The 17,029-nt window shown below is 39.5% G+C and overlaps 1 protein-coding gene across 5 annotated transcripts in view; it reads left to right on the top strand.

The window, feature by feature from the left end:
* Window positions 1–10,884, top strand: part of pde1cb (phosphodiesterase 1C, calmodulin-dependent b) — a 162,439-nt gene extending 151,555 nt beyond the window's left edge. For all 5 annotated transcript variants that reach the window (XM_079569732.1, XM_079569733.1, XM_079569734.1 and 2 more), the window contains 6 exons: window positions 2,878–2,959; window positions 4,329–4,449; window positions 5,602–5,777; window positions 7,460–7,675; window positions 9,455–9,517; window positions 10,706–10,884. In XM_079569732.1, coding sequence (XP_079425858.1) covers window positions 2,878–2,959; window positions 4,329–4,449; window positions 5,602–5,777; window positions 7,460–7,675; window positions 9,455–9,517; window positions 10,706–10,722 — 675 coding nt within the window. In that variant the 3' untranslated portion in view covers window positions 10,723–10,884. The remainder of the gene's footprint in view (window positions 1–2,877; window positions 2,960–4,328; window positions 4,450–5,601; window positions 5,778–7,459; window positions 7,676–9,454; window positions 9,518–10,705) is intronic.
* The last annotated feature ends 6,145 nt before the right edge of the window (window positions 10,885–17,029 follow it).

A 17,029-nucleotide genomic window follows, 5' to 3' on the forward strand; every position in this document is an offset into this window, starting at 1 on the left:
GATGTAAAAATCGCTTCCACAATGTCTTTCAGCTTTAGCGTGATCCCTCTGTCTATCATGTGAACAACAACATGAACCGTCACAATGCTTTTGCCTAAAAGCGTTTAGACCCATGTTGCATTGTCTTTTTTAACACTGGAAACCGCCACACTGGAAGGAGGGCATCTGGTCCTGGAGTTTGGGCTGTGAAAGGATGGATGGCTGTGGACCCATCATACCTTTGAGACTTGTCTGCCACATAGGGTGAAGGACCAATCTGCAAAAATAAACAGTCAAATCCAAAACAGCTCATTTCACCATTTTCATGAATTTTTAGTGATTTTTTGGCACTGCCTGACATAATAACACCCATCAAAACGTGACAGAATGCTGCAGCAAACAAAGTGTCTATGGATATTTATTCATGCAATGTTCTCCCTATATTAATTGAATCAGTGTCTCATGCCTGTACGGCTTTATTACTTTTAATAACATAGGCTAACTCTAAAACCTCTAGACTCGTTGCTCCTTGACTATTTTTGAGAACTTGTGCACCTGGGTGTTGTGCAAAACAAAACCAAAGGACATAGTTATATCTATCACACTGAATCTGGTAAAAACTGGGTGTAAACAGGACAGACCCAGGACTGATAAGGACCATTGGTGTGAGCGCAGGCCGACGCCGTGCTTGTGATGGCACAACGCGCATACACTGGGAACCATGGTCATAAACACTCGAATCGAGGCTACAGGATAGCTTAGCATTAGCACCCAGTTAGCAGTCTGACTAGCTTTATTTTTTTCACCCACAAGACAAATGCTTACCAAAACGTTGGATTAGCTCTGAATCTTCATGAAGTCTGATCAGTTGCATCAAATCTGCCATGACTGCAATTATTTCCACCAACAAGAAGTCACCATAGCCTGAGCCTGCCTGGCTGTGGTTCACGGCTGCTGCGCTGCCTGAGCTGCGTGCGCTGCTGAGGCGAGCTCTTCTCTGATTGGCCAGGAGCGGATTGCATTGGAAATTGAATAAAGAGACTTTCTGCGCGTGAGACGTTTTGTATTCCGCAATGCTGTAACCACAAGATGGTGCTGTTTCACCACGTATTCTTTTATGTCAAATGCATAATTCTCAAAAGTCAACTAAAAATACATAATACATTATCAAATGTAAATTGCATAACAAAATGCATAATTGTCAAAAGTCAACTAAAAATACATAATACACTATCAAATGTAAATTGCATTACACATTGTAGAATGTCAAATGCATAATTCTCAATTGCATTGTAAAATGAATAAAGAGGCCAAAATCCCATGGCAATATGCTATTCATTTCAAAATCTTGTATTTTGCCATATATAAAGACATTGCATCGGCACTTTACATAGTGAATTGCCATTAGAACTTTTGGAATAGAAAATTACATGTCAAAATAGGATATAACATTCCACTTTGCCAAATGCAACTCCAAACTAAATGCCATTTTAAGAATGAATAGAACAATGAATAAAGAGGCCAAAATCCCATGGCAATTATGCTATTCATTTCAAAATCTTGTATTTTGAAATATATGAAGACATTGCACTGACACTTTACATATTGAATTGCCATTAGAACTTTTGGAATAGAATATTGCCAAATACAATTACAAAATGTATACTAAAATAACATAATGCATAGCCATTTGACAAATGAATAGACAATTGAATTAAGGTGCCTATAGTCTTCCATACTTTCTCTGGTAACAAGTTACTTTTATTATAGAGTAATTCAGTTACTAACTCTGTTACTTTTTGGAACAAGTAGAGAGTAACTATAACTCATTACTTTGTTAATGTAACGTTCCCAACATTAGGTATCACACTGGCATACAGGCTGTAAGCTCTCCTGTCAATACACTTTGAGATTTAGATATGCATCATTGGAGAAAATAACTCTAACCCTAAAATGGCAGATAACAGGTTAAATAAAATGACACTATTACCTGGCTTCAAAGGGATTTAAAGAAGACACAATCTTGGGTGAAATCCAGACGTAACCACTTCTAAACTCTAGGACTACAAAGTGCACTTGATCCTTTGTATTTCAGAATCATACTTTTGTTTCCCCCTTGGCCTTTTGCCTTTTGTGAAAGTTTCAGTTTCCTGACACGGCACCAGGAGCTGGACTTTATAAGTGAAGGTGAAGGTTACGTTTGGAAAGTAGAGCTTTCACAAACACTTGAAAAAATAGTCACTTCCGGTCAAGTCGAAAGGAATCGGAGTAAACAGAAGATTTACATTAGGATCAGCTTTTCCAGAGCAAATATAAAGTTTTGTGAATTGTTTGGCCATGCAAAGCAGACACGCCGGTTTTTGCTGAAGCTGCTCCATTGGTTTCTGTCAGTCTCTTAAATAAACATTATCTCTTTGACAAACCATTCTATTTGTCTATGAATTATAAATAACGCATTTCTGAACATCGTCAAGCGGGGCATTAGCTTAAAAGAAAAACTGCCGCCGCCGCATTGCTTCTGTCTGCCATTACTTATCCATATTGTTCTCTCATTATCAGCGCTATTGTTATTGTAGCGGCGCCAGGTCTCTTGGGACTGGAAGAAATGACAATAAATAGTTTGTTTCCAGAACATTGCCTCTCTCCAAACTCCATGGCTCATCTGTTTCGTGACGAATCAGCAGAGAATATAACACACTTTTCTGGCTCAAAAATAAAAAGCACTAGAGGCGGGGGGGCCAGACCAATGCGTGAGCATACGGTGGATGGTGGCGGAGTGACAGTTTGCATAAAGCATACATTGAGGGGGTGTGTACAAGCCTAAAGGCACGAGCGCAGCGAATGATATACTGGAGTCTGTGAGTGTTTTTGACAGGTTCTTTTAAAATGCATTTTCAGGGGGACAAAGAAGCCGAGCTGGGGTTGCCGTTCTCGCCGCTGTGTGATAGAAAGTCAACAATGGTGGCTCAGTCCCAGATTGGTGAGTTGACAAGAGTAGAAATGTGCTGTTTTTGTGTTGTATCAGCAATCACGTCGCCTATTCGAGCATTAACAAGATACAGTACAAGCCAGACAGTGTACTTTATCGCCAGGTCCAACTCGCAAGAAGTTTAAGGAGAGAATAAAAAATAGTCACTCACAGGGTTGTCAGGCTTTGACAAGTTTGTTTTGTTCCTCTGAAAGACAGTATTTGCACGCAGTAGTACATTTAACTCCTCCACGGTGCGGTAAGTGCTGCTGACACACTCGCCTGATGCTGTGTGGATGTACTGCTAAAAGCCTACATCCTACCCTTCCTCCTCTGCTGCGCGTTGTCGGGGCGTGTTTGGGCAAAGATTTGCTCATCAGATCGCCGCGTGGTCATGAGCAGCTTTACTTTAACAGAGATTCAATGCAGTTCACTGTATAGGCGCGGGTGGCAGCACATAGGCCGCAAAAAAGTTTGTTTAGTTTATTGTTAAATGGCAAACAAATTGACTGGGAACTAGGGCAGGGTGATTTGGCCTAAAATCTCGATATCACGATTTTAAAAAGAAATATCACAATAACGATATATTTGACGATATAATTGACAATGGACAAACTACTTCAAAATCCCAGCCTTACGCCTATTGGGAAGATTAGTTCAGTGATATTTTATTCTTTTTTTTGCTCAAAGTCTTTTTTTTCTACTCAAGCAGTTTACATCCTTCATTTTATTTTACTTTTTAAGCACCTGTCACCGTGTTCTACAGTGTTCATGCAGCTCTGATGGAGCTGAGCGTAACATAAATTATATCGTGTCCACAACTATATAAAAATTACAACGATATCAAAAATGTATATTGCGATAACGATATGCGATACAATATGGCCCACCCCTACTGGGAACTCTATAAACTATATATATATATACTTATTTTTTCAGAAACAAGGTAGTTTTATGTTTAGTTTCTGATTCAGGTCTGAGTTCAGGTCTGAGTCCATGATCACCCCTTGGTTTTAGAGAGAGAGACTCAAGGTGACTGATAACACATTCTCTTTGTGTCTGTGGGTCAAAACAATTATCTCAGGAGGAAGTTGTTTTGCATCCACAAACTGATCTGTTCCATGCAGTGACAGATTGTATCTACAGGCCCGTGTCACCTGCCGTCAGTGACACATACAGTAGATCTGAGTGTCATCTGCATAGTTGTGATATGACACATTATTGCTGTGTATTAGCTGAACCAATGGAAGCGTGTACAGTTTGAATAAGAGGGGTCCCAAGATTGACCCCTGGGGGACTCCACATGGTCATGGCAGCATTGAAGTAGCTTTTGTGAATGCTGTGAGTGCATGATATACACACTTCCTTCCTTCCTCTCCAGGTTTCATCGACTTCATTGTGGTGCCCACCTTCACTGTTCTGACCGACATGATGGAGCGCATAGTGACTCCGCTCATCGAAGAGGCTACGCACTCGGGGCTGGCAGGCTTCAGGCGCTCAAGGTACGGCTCTCAAGGCTATCCACAAAAGAAAGAGGAAAAAAAAGAAGTTTCAAAACACTCTTAAAGCAGTGTAACTTTAGAAGGACACAGCAGCAGATGGAACCGAGACGGCGTGTGCTGAGGATTTTTTCAGTTTTCTTTAATCAACACGTTGCTGCACTGTTTCCTTCCTGTCAAGCTGATATCTCCTTGACTGAAGTGCGTACTCAACATGATTAAAGTCTAATAGGAAGGCAATGAACAACACATGAGTCCTCTATGAGCAATCCATTTGTGCTCGAATAAGTCCGAACCTTTCTGCAAACAGCGGCACGTCCCTTGAAACTGACATTTAAGATCTGTGAATGCTGCTGTAATATTTTATTTTTTCTTAACTTGCCAGGTGTTTAAATATCAAACTGCTTCCGTATGTGGCTATGTAAACAGTGTGTCGCCTTTGCGTATTCCCCTCACGTCATGTCACAGAGCGCTATCAATAGGTTTCTTGTTCACTGCATCGAGAGCTGTGCGATCATCTCTCACTACGGCGCCTTTCTGCCCACCCACCTGTCTCCTCTCATTCTCCTCCAACACGCTCTAATCTCTGTCCCTTTATTCATGGTATTTCCACGGCAGATTCAAACACGGCTGTGGTTGTCATGAAGATTGACAAGCATTTAAGACACTCTACGTATTAATAAATTAAGCAATTACCCCAAAGCCAAATGAATGGTAACCTTGAGCATTGAGATGACATTAAAGGTTACATATCAACTCTTTTGAGCTTTTAACCATATTGTTACCCCCTTGTCACAAACATACTTAGTAGTACTTTGCTTTGTTCACACACTATAGCAATTTCTTTTTTGACTGCTGAAGGGCTTTGATTTGTACAGGATTTTGTTGTAATTTGGAGGGACATTTTTTATGCCCATAATCCATCACCAGACCGTTCTGCGCACAAAGGATGTTTATTACAGTGGTATAGATTTTCTGGCATGCCGTCTGCTGAAAGTAAAAGCTTTGTTTGCGTTATTATGTCATGAAATTCCCTCGTACTTGAGCATGACCAACACTGCCGACTACACCACATCTCTGACCATTATCTCTCAGAATAACACCAGTGACCTCGGCCCGTTAATAAATTATTTCTTGTTGTTTCTCTTGCCTCAGCCTGAACAGTATTAGCTCGGAGGAAACCAAGAGGCACAGCATGAAGAGCACCGGCTCTGACAGCGGCTCGTCTGGACAGAGCTCGCTGTTGACCGTCGACATGAAAAACTTCAAGTGCTTGTGGAATGAGGAGGTCTCTCAAAACAGAGAGCGGTGGAAGTCACAGGCCACGAAAGGTACAGTTTGAGCAATAAATATTTTTCAGATTTGGAAAACTTTATTGATCCTGAAGGGCAATTAATTTGTAGCAAACCTCAGAACATTTTACAAAAAAACGTCACAAACAGTCAGTGTGTGTCAGTCCCAAGAGTTCAAACCAGAGTAGTGGCTCCTGATAAAGAATAGTTCTATAACAATAACAAAATAGAGCTCATTTCAAATTGTCCATGTTGCTGTGTCTGTCTTTGTCAGACTGCAATGTGGTGATGGTTGATCACTAATGTATGGCCAAGTTTATTAGATACTGGTTTCATTCATAAATCACATAAAAAAGACATAAATGAACAGACGTTTAAAGTCCTAAGTATACTAAGTAACTTGTTTACCATAATAAATCATTTTCCTATTTCCCCTGGGGGCAATACAAGTGTTAATGGGATGATTGGGGGGTCTTTCATCTCCCCCTGGTGTCTCTGGCCCGAAAACCACCCTTGCAACTTCGCTGGCTACGGGTCAAAGGCACAATACACACTAATGGAATCACTAAGAAGAAGCAAACAGGCTAACGGGCAAAGCTAACTGCGGGCTAGCACCACTTAAACATTATTTACAGCCAAGTTTGAGTGAAAAAAAAATAACTCCATTGCATAATTGGATGTACAATATCCCTCTCTCCCTTTGTCTTTTTTGTTAGCGTAGTACTTACTCTCACGAACAATTAATGAGTAAAAAAACGCAACTTGCTACGACACCTGCAGTGGCGCTTAGGGGCATGAATTACTTTGTTCTGCTTTAAATACAAATATTTTCAGCAAATATCACTTATCTAAGCATCACCTGCAAAAATAAAATAAACATTTGTTCTCCGATAAAGTCCTCAACTTACTTCTAGTCAATATTTTTTTAAATTTTGTTTAGTTTTTTTTGGTAATTAAAACACACTATCTACACTAGACTCCCTTCTTACTATATTTTGACAAAGAATTGGAGGTGGAGGGCAGAGACTACCAAAGGTACAGTATATCGCCCATAAATAGAAATCCAATAACTTGGATTTATGGGTGGAATGAAGTCTTAAAACCTGATTTTACAGAGGAGAACGGGGAAAATCCACCTATAAAACTGACTGACATTTATGAGTGTGGGATGCAAGATACACCTTTTTAGTCCTGAAACCAAAGCAGCTTTAGTCCCACTGAAAGAAGTGTCCAAATAAGGACTACAACTACAGCGGTTCGGTCTCTTTTAGATCTTACTCTGTTGACTTGCCGAGAGTTCATCTAAAGTTTGTTGGTTTGGCATTTTGTATTATCATTGTGTCCTTGGAGAAGACACCTCATCCATCGTGCCTTTACCTGATAAGTGCAGCACGGCAGAAAACTCAAATTCATTTTCAAGTTCACCAGGAAAAAAAACATATTGTCAAATTTACGCAATGACACTGAAAAGATCTGTGTGTCTAGATTGCTGTATGTGTATAGGCTTTTTTTTACACTTAAATCACACAATTTCCAAATTAATACATTTTATACAAAAGATAGCTACATTTTTCTTTCATTATGTCTGAGCAATAAAAGTATTTCTAATGTATTAATTTCCCCCCTTTTACCTGCAGTGTCTTGCCTGAAGTAACTCATTTGTGTATAGTAAGCTCTGCTCCGGACTAACGCCGACCTTGCCCTGTACTTTGTGACCTCAGAAGCCGAGGAGAGAGCCAAACGTGAGGCGGAGGAGGCTATGGATCCCCCAGCTGAACAAACTGAACCAGAGCCGGACCCGAAGCAGAGCGCGACAGAGGAGGCAGAGACATCGACAGAGACGGCGGAGGTCAGCAGAGCGTCAGGGGACAACAGCACGGGAGAGTCTGAGCAGGAGCCCGGGCCAAGCAACCACAAGAGTCCACAGCTGCACAATGGTACTTAGAGCAGATCTTTACCCACATCCCAAGGAGCTCCTTAAAGGCGTCCTAATAAGCTTGATTTTTCTGTCTTAATTGTACAGGAATGTTAGCGCAGTATTGTAGATTTTCATTCAAACTTAGCCTCTATCTATTCTTTGTTTGTTCTGGGCTGGGGCAAAAACAAAGACTACAACTAAGAACTAACAATGAATGAAGAAGCTGCTAAATTAAAATGTTTGTTGCGGTCCAAACTCATACTACTCAAGCAATGGCCGCTGGCTTCTCTGCTTTAAGACCACGACACTAGAGGCCGCCATTGCTGTAGTACCTGCATATAGGCACTAGTCTCCCATTAGAAATCATTACACTTTAGATACATTAAAAACAACTTTAAAGCCTGGTCCCTCATTTTTTGGAACTTTTTATAGCTAGATATTCCTCCTGTCATAACGCTAAGTTAGCTACAATTAAAGGGACCAGGCTGGTTTTCGTATAGAAACGTTTTAGAAATCTGGTTCTTAATGAGGGCCGGACTGTTAGCATTGGAGCTGCGCGAGCTACACGTCACACAAGGGCTGAGTCTACAGTGAAGATCCCACACTTATGAGAAAGGGAGGGGAAGTCTGTAAATCCACCATGATTTCCCCCTCGAACGTGGTCATAGTGGCAAACGGGGAAGAGTGAGGAGGAGTTGTCTATTATTTATTACACTCTATGGCAGGGGTGTCAAACTCAAATACACAGTGGGCCAAAATGTAAAACTTGAACAAAGTCGCGGGCCACCATAGAACAAATGAACCTTTTAATATGGACCCAAACAAGATTTGCTTTAACATTGAATATGGAACAAGCAACACTTATTACTATACAATATATAACTTAATAGTCCAGATATGCAAAATCTGAAAAAAAAAAGTATAATACCAGTGGGCCAGCTCGAGTAGTCATTTGGTATAGCCTCGCGGGCCAAATATAATTACATTGGGCCAGAGTTTGACACCTATGCTCTTTGGGGTCAAGTCCATGAAATTGATACAAATGCTTTATCATTTTAAAATACTATACTAAAGGAGGACAAAACTAAATTTGTTCCACTACAACAACAACAAAAAACAGGTGCTGTGCCTTTAATAATTGCCATCCATCCATCCATTTTCTTCCGCTTTATCCGGGGCCGGGTCGCGGGGGCAGCAGTCTCAGCAGAGATGCCCAAACTTCCCGATCCACACACCTTTAATAATTGCCATATTTGAAAATCTCCACTTGTTGATGTTACTAAGTCTTTACTAGGTACTCAGCGTAAAAAAACAAATATTAAACGCTTAATGTAAGATAGTGTAGGACGTCAATGTAGATTTGTACTACAAACATGTACTACAGCATGCAGCAGGTGACTGTACTCATTAAATCTCTACTGTCAAGGTGACTGTTAAGCTAATTCTTCTAGTGGGTCAAGTTCATTTACTGTGACAGACTCTCACCTTCTTAAGGCTTGTCTCGTCATTTTATGAATCACTACAAGCTCTACAAAAGCTTAAAAAGAATAAACTAGAAAGGGCATCTGGGTTAAATGAGATACAGTATGTCTATCTCTGCTAAAAAGGAAATCAAATTTGCATATAGATTTTTGTTGATAAAAGGTAAGTCCTGCAGAGCGAGAGGAGCAGCCGGTACAGTGTGTTACAGACACAATTCTTTTGAAGTACCACTGAGGTCTGTGCAGTGGGGTATAAATATCATCTCTGGTCTTTGATTTGAAATGTATCAAACAGAGCGGCTCTTTTTTTTTTGCAGGGGAGCTGTCTGAAAGAGCTGAATCCCCAGAAAGTGAAGACAACAAGAACAAAGCGGTCCATGGTGAGTTTGCAGATTATTAGATTAGTTTGTTTTTGACATACATTTCAATCATTGTTTTCTCCTTTATTCACTATAATCATGTGTTGCCAAATCAATCTTTTACAGTATTGCAATGGTTCTCAAACTGGTGGTACGGGTACCACTGGTGGTATGTGGACTTCTGGTCTAAACCTGTGTTAGTCCTAGTTCAGACCTGATGTCACCCTTGTTTAGTCCTAGTTTAGACATTCTTAGCTCCAGTTCTCCCCTGATGTAGTATTCAAGTTTACGTTTGAATTTATTTTTAACCTGTAATGAAAATGTCTTTTTCCTGTTTATAGTTTTAGTCAAGATTTACTCAAATTATTCCTTTAGTTTTAGTCGACAAAATGTAGTTATTGTTGCAAATTGAATCAACAATAACTCTTACAACAATAACAGTAGTACATTTCTAAGGTTTGGGGCTCTTTGATTGAAAATGTATTAAATTGTTGCAATTGTTGTATTTCTTTAACATTTATTTAGTTTTCAAAAAACAGAAATCAGCTCCCTTGGTGGTTTTGCTTTATTTTACGTTACCTTGATACATTGTGCCTAACTTAATTTAGTACAGTTCTGTACCAATGTGTAATAACCTGCACCTCATTTGAAAGCTAAGACCAACAAAACTGATCTAGACGGATCTTGCCGTGTTGTCACTTTTTCCACTTTTTTGTTCATCTCATTCTTGCCACTATTTTGTTGAGTTTTTGTCACATATTTTCTGCTCTTGCTACTTTTTTGTTGTGCTTTTGTTGATTTTTTTTGTTGCTTTTTTGTCACATTTTTGTCACTTTTTTATTTTTATTTTTTTGTTGCTCTCTCATTTTTTGTCACAATTTTGGGGCATTTTTAAAGAAACTTTTAGATTTGGGCAATCCCAAACTGGTGATAACGTGCTCGGTTCAGGTGGGGGTTAAGAGGTTAAACCTTCCGTAATCACTAACTATCTTTTATTTAGTTTTTGTTTTGTCAGCCACTTAAGATATGACGATAACGCTCACAATTTATTCATTGACAAAAGTAACTCTGGCTTGAAGTATATTTGTAAAGCCTGATAAATTCATGGGTGGTAATTGGCTTGAAATGATTGGGAATGGCCGCCTCAATGCATTTCCTCATTCAAAACGTAGTTGGCCGAGCTAATCAGAAACTCTTTCTCTTTCGCAGAGGTTACCATGGAATAATGAAAGTCCAATGTGCCCCGAATGCTGTGTCTCTGAATGCTGCTGCTGTCCTCACCAGCTTCGCCCACTCCGACAACATCAAGAAAAAAATGCTCTGACTTCTTCTTCCCCAGGCTCTGTCTCCCCCTTGTGGTCACGTCTACACAACACATCAACTTCCCCCTGCCACTGCAACTATTTTACTTCACGTATGCAGAGCTCTATTATAAACCCAGCACTCCAACTCCTTAAACCTTTCCCCCGAACTGTACTCACACTGTAGCCATTGTACTTTTTTTTTTTTTTCCTTTTCTCAATAGCTTTCAATACATTGTTTGAAAAATGAAACACAAAATGCAAAACTAGATGCACTTTCGTGTTTTAGCGAGTCTTGGAAAATATTTTACCTATGCTTTCAGTGTGCAGAGACTCACGTTTCACCTCCAGTTTCACGCCCGAGTGCTCTCCCCGCGTGTTTTAACGGCTTTCGTGTTCACCGTGGCCATTTTTAGATGTGCGTCCCACACTGTACATATTTGACGTTTGTACGTAACAAGCAGAGAAGGACAGTAGAGTCTATATTTATGGATAATTTAGCATATATTGTAAGATAATATTGTCGGCGTAGGGGATTTTACATATCACTTGTTAAATTGTAAGATACACGATGTTTGATTTCCTATTTAAATCACTGTCTTGCCTTTTTTTTCACGCCTTTGTAGCATTATGAAGCCAATACGGTCACTCCTCCAATGTCCTAGCCTGTGATGTTTTATGTGTTTTGCAATGCACACATTTCCCATGACGCTTTTGCTGTCAGGGTCATTTGTCGTTAACCATGTCCGAGTCTTTGTCGTCCTCCTGGAAGTCTTGTAATGCTAATGTATAGAAGATGATTATACTACTGCTTACTGCGCATAATGTAACATAGTGTAACTTCGCAGCTGGTTGTGACAAAAAAAAAGAAAAAAAGTCCAATCTGGGCAGTATTTTTTATTTTTTTCCCCCTTTCTTTGAGCTTTTAACTTAATTATTGTGCATGTCGATGTAAATAGACGGGTTAACGGTTGAACCAATGTACATAAGCACGCTATGAAAACTTCTCTCAGCCTACCACGCGCTAAAAAAAAAAAAACAACTTTTTGTACGATATATTACGGAGAGTATAGTGCTGCGATAAAGGAGTTTCCACACCACGTAAACCAACCACGCGACTTTCTTTCTTTCTACCGAATAGAAACCGCCGGCGCTGAGAGCTGGCAGAATGTGTGCCTACCACTTCACACGCTTCTCTTCGACTGACCTTGTGATTCTGTGTCATTTTGAGCTTGTGCTGTTGTTTTGTCCTGATCAGAGGTGGGAGTTCTCGTTAGGTACTAAATAGAAATGGGCATACAATAGACCAGGGGGGCCCAAACTTTTTGTCTCCAAGGGTGAAAATGAAAATGTGCCTGTGGGTCACGGGCATAACACATTTAACTGCAAATAATTGGCTTGTTGCACAGTATGGCTATGCTAGTTCCTCTGACCTGAAGTTGTGAGCGCCAGTACTTCCTGTCTGTATTCTTTTCCTATAGAAATGAGCTCAGACCTGGAATAATAATCATATTTTCTAAAGATTACGTGGTGGACGGTGAGTTTCCTGGTCGATGATCATTTACTGTGTGTTCAAACCTTGATGTAACGAGTTCAGAGGAGACACCTGTGATCATAAAGGATTGATAGTTTGTCTTGAAGCTAAAGGCTAACATGCTTTAAAAAATGGAATAACAATATATAGTGATAAAAAAAATTAAATTAGGACAAGATGGTTTATATGCAGATTAGTTTATATTTGAGGCACTATTTCAAATTGTATAATAAAATAAAAATATAAATGAAATGAATGTTAGCCTTTAGCTTCAAGACAAACTCACTGATCCTTATAAACATAGACGTCTCCTCTATGGAAATATTTACACTGTTCAGCAACTCGTTACCTGCAGTAAGTGATCATCTACCAGGAACTCACTGTCCACCACAGAATCTGAAGGAAATACGATGATTCGAACGAGTCTAAGCTAATCTTAATGGAAATTAATACGGACAGGAAGTACTAGCGCCCACAGCTTAAGCTCAGAGGAACTAGCGTAGCCACATTGTGCAACAAGCTAATTATAGTGAGAGACATGAAGCTGTTTTTTACTTTGACTTTGCAAGAGGAGGGAAACAGCGCCCCCAATTTGACCCTGATGGCCAAAAAGTGTACTGCATCTATAATGTAAGGGCATATTCAGATCATAGCCCAGAGCAGTGGTTCCCAAAGTCGGGGTCGCAAGATGATTTTGAGACAATATTCTTTTACATATCTGACATTGGATCAAAAATACATTTATAGAAAACGTCGTATTTTACTGAAATTAAGCCAAATATCAAAATACGGTATCAAAACTAACACCGTTAACCAGATTTTAAATGTTTTGCTCCTGGAGTATCCCAGCAAAAAAAAAAGCTGTTGACTCCGGCATTGACCTGGGCCTGCTCAGGTGATGGGCACACAGGGGTGACCATCCAGGCAGAAAAATGGGCATACTATAGACCAGGGGTGCCCAAACATTTTGTTGAAAATGAAAATAATTGGAAATAATTATAGTGAGAGACATGAAGCTGTTTTTTTTATTTTCCTTGACTTTGCGAGAGGAGGGAAACAGCGTCCCCAATTTGACGCTGGTCGCTTCACTCAGATTCAGTTTATTTGCCATTTGCAGTGGAAAACATAAAAGACAAGCCACATAATTGATGAAAAAGGTTACAATAGTTTAAAAGTTAAATTTGCGTTTATGGACAAATCTTCCTACGGGGACAATAAAGTACACCTTAACCTTAATCTTGAATTTAAAAAAGTCACTTGGGCTCTTTGTAATGGGCCTAAGGATATACTAGTTCTACTTTTACTACTACGACTGTAACAGCTACTGCAGATCATTCTTTTCAGTGCAGTCCTGCTTTGAATTACTGCTACTCTGTGACTACTGAAGGGTACTACAGATACTTATAAAGTAGTCCTGTACTTGTCACAAAAGGATCCCAAAGTATATCTTGACACAACACTATTAATGTTTTTTTTTTTCTGCTCATGCTCATCCTTTATAACTTGTGAAAGTGTAAAAGTGAACTACAAAAGTATATGTTTGTCCTTTCCACCTCTGATCAAGAGACCAGGCCTTGTTTTGTTTTTTGCTCATTTTAACACTTTTCTCAAATGCTTTTTAAGTTATAAATATTCACCATCCTGTGCTGTAAACTGTTGTTTCCGAATCACTGAAAACTTCCACCGTTTTTTGTTCCTTGACGCAGTCCCTCCATTTCTATGTTGCATATATCACCAGCTCGGAAGTCATACAAATCAAGTGGCTTATACCTGTACATTCAAAGCTATTATTGAAGAGTAGATTTATAGATTTATGACGAAACCTGAACCTAGCCTTCCTGATAGTGTATTCAAGGGACCAACACGTGTACAATCTTCGTCTAGTTCGCTCTTTCACTCGCTACTGTTGGTGGTCTTCTGTAGTGTTTGGATCCACGAAACGATCCCCCATCACGTCACTGTGTTTTGTAAAAGAAAGTGTGGACATACGGTGTTTTTGCCACTGTTAGATCTGATTCATTGTCGTTTGCTTTTGATGCATCTCCAAAATGTTTTGAACTTGTGCGAAGTGTGTGCGTGAACGGCCAGAGGATACTTTACTATGTGCATTTCTGATCTATTCACTGTGACCTGCGATTCATGATGAATGAGAGAACGAGAGAGAGAGAGAGAGAGAGAGAGAGAGAGAGAGACTTCTAAACAGTGCATTTGATTCTTTTTTTCCTTTCAAAGACGAACAAACTTCAATTACGAGATCACCAACTGTTCTCTATTTTTATATTTCACACCAGGCCGGTTTTAATCACTAATTGTCATGCACCAGCTCTGCTTTAGACAGCTCTGACTTATTCTTTATCTACTTGTCTTGATTGAATGGTTTGTGAGTGTGAGTGAGTGTGCGTGCGTGTGAGAGTGAATGAGTGAGATCGTGCTGGTGTAATGTCACTGCCCCCCCAGCTGGACGGGAGGCCCCATGTGCCACCATGCTCTGTGACTGCACAGCCGTATCAATAAATCTGGACTCAAAGGGCTCAGATCATGTCTGTCTGTCTTCATTTATCCAGCACAAACTTCACAAGGACTAAGGTGCGGGTTAAACCTCTTAAAATTATAGTCTGTTAGTCTAAATGTTTTACAATTTTTCATAAAATGGGCAAATCGACCACCTGGTCTTGCATTTTGATGTAAAGTATATCATATTTTTTGCAAAGTCCCTCCTTCCTGGATCTCAGCAACTAGAGTCTAGTATCCTCCCGCATTGACCAATGAGATTAGTTTTTAGATACAGACGGCATCTCTGGATTCGCCCATATGGTCATGTTTGAAAACAGTTAAGGGGGAAAACAATTTGGAGACATGGAGAGGAGCAAAGTGGTTCAACAGCCCATAAATACATAAATAACGGAGAATGCTAACTTGATGCTTCATGTTAGAATCGGGCTAGTGCTAACAGCTAGCTACAACTGCCGTTTTCTTCACTTCTACTGAACAATCTGCTGTGAGAAGAAATCCATATGGGCTCGATTTACACTTGAATTTATATATGTTATAAATAAGTTCATATTCCACCAGAAAGTGTCAAAAAAGAGTGTAAAATTGTGTTTCTCTAAAGATTCTATTTTCCCCCTCGGCAAAGCCACGCCCCCTTCTATGACGAGATCTATCAACAGTGATTGGGAGGAGCTTGGTCGTTCACTAAGAGGGGCTTTCTAACTAAAGAGGGGAGGACTTTGAATTTCACTCTATCTCTCTTCACTTTGCAAACTTACAGACTATCACTTTAACCCTATACCTGAGCAGAGCAAATTTTCTAAAAGCAAAAATTGGACTAAAATTAGGATGAAAAGCCACAAAGGAGCAACTGAAAAGTGATAAAAATGTGTCAAAAAAAGTAACAAAAATGTAATGGAAAAAGTGACAACAAATGTGTGACAGAAAGGCCACAAAAGAGCTAATAAAAAGTCTACAAAAGAGTAACAGACAAGTGACAACAATGTGGCAAAAATACAATGGAAAAAAATAACAATGTGGCAATAATGTGAGGTAAAAGATTCTTCTAGATCAGTTATAGGTCTTAGCTTTCAAATAAGGCATTACACTGGCCTTTAGGCTGTGACCAGACAGGAAATAGAAATGATCAAAGTGTAACTATCAACATTATATTTAGATTTTTCTTCTTCTCCTTTGTGGCTGTAAGCTGAGACTTACCTCTAAACCTCATGACATTATTTATTTATAGTTTGCATCAGCCAGTGTTAAAGCAAAACTAAACGCCATGGAGCTGCACGAGCATCATCCTGCATTATGCCAAGTCAGAAAAACAATGGAAGCCTATGTTGCAAAGAACTTACAGGCCCTGTATCATCCTCCTTGACAACTTAATGCACCGCTAAAGCATAAAATAAATGTTCTCTGTAGGCCTAAAATGGATGATTAAATTAAAGTGAATAATGTCTGAAATCACAGGTGAGACTGCTACCCGAAGAAGTACTAGTGGTACTGTTTGAGAAGCAATGATTCACAGCACACAAACTGGAGTCATTTTGTGATGATTTATTCTACATATAAACTCCTGAGTATCGCTTTAGATTAAAGTGTGCTCATTATGTATTAATAAGCATTAGTAATAATATAGGGTATGGGTTAGGTTTAGGGTTGGCTTGAATAAGTGTATTATTAATGGCCTATATTAGTATGTTAACAGATACAAGTATAATAAGCAGTGTGTTAAAACTTTACAAGCATATTATTAATTACTAATACTTAACGAGCACACCTTAAATGTGCACTATGTAACTGTTTATGTGAAAAAAAAAATTGATATTTGTGTGTATTTGACCTTGTAATGGCTCGATGGCGTTATGGGTGCAGCATGGCACATTTGCTTTCCCTCACAGTGGCTTTTATGACGCTCCAGAATTAATTGTTTTTGGGGTTTCTGGCCCGTTGGTGGTACGCACCCCTAAAAACTATTGATTCTGGAGTATCATAGAGGCCACTGTGACAGAAAACTAAAGTGCCATGCTGCACCCATAACGCCACCGAGTCATAAAAGGTCAAATGTGTGCAAATATGAAGATTTTTTTTTTTTCCCCTAAAACCTTGCATAGTGCACCTTTAATATAAAGTAAAAAGTAGAGGCCCACATAAATACTCATGTAAGCGTAAAACAGTACTTGGAAACTACTGTGAGATTCA

This window comes from Gobius niger (assembly GCF_951799975.1).
Source record: "Gobius niger genome assembly, chromosome: 13".
Lineage (NCBI taxonomy): Eukaryota > Metazoa > Chordata > Actinopteri > Gobiiformes > Gobiidae > Gobius > Gobius niger.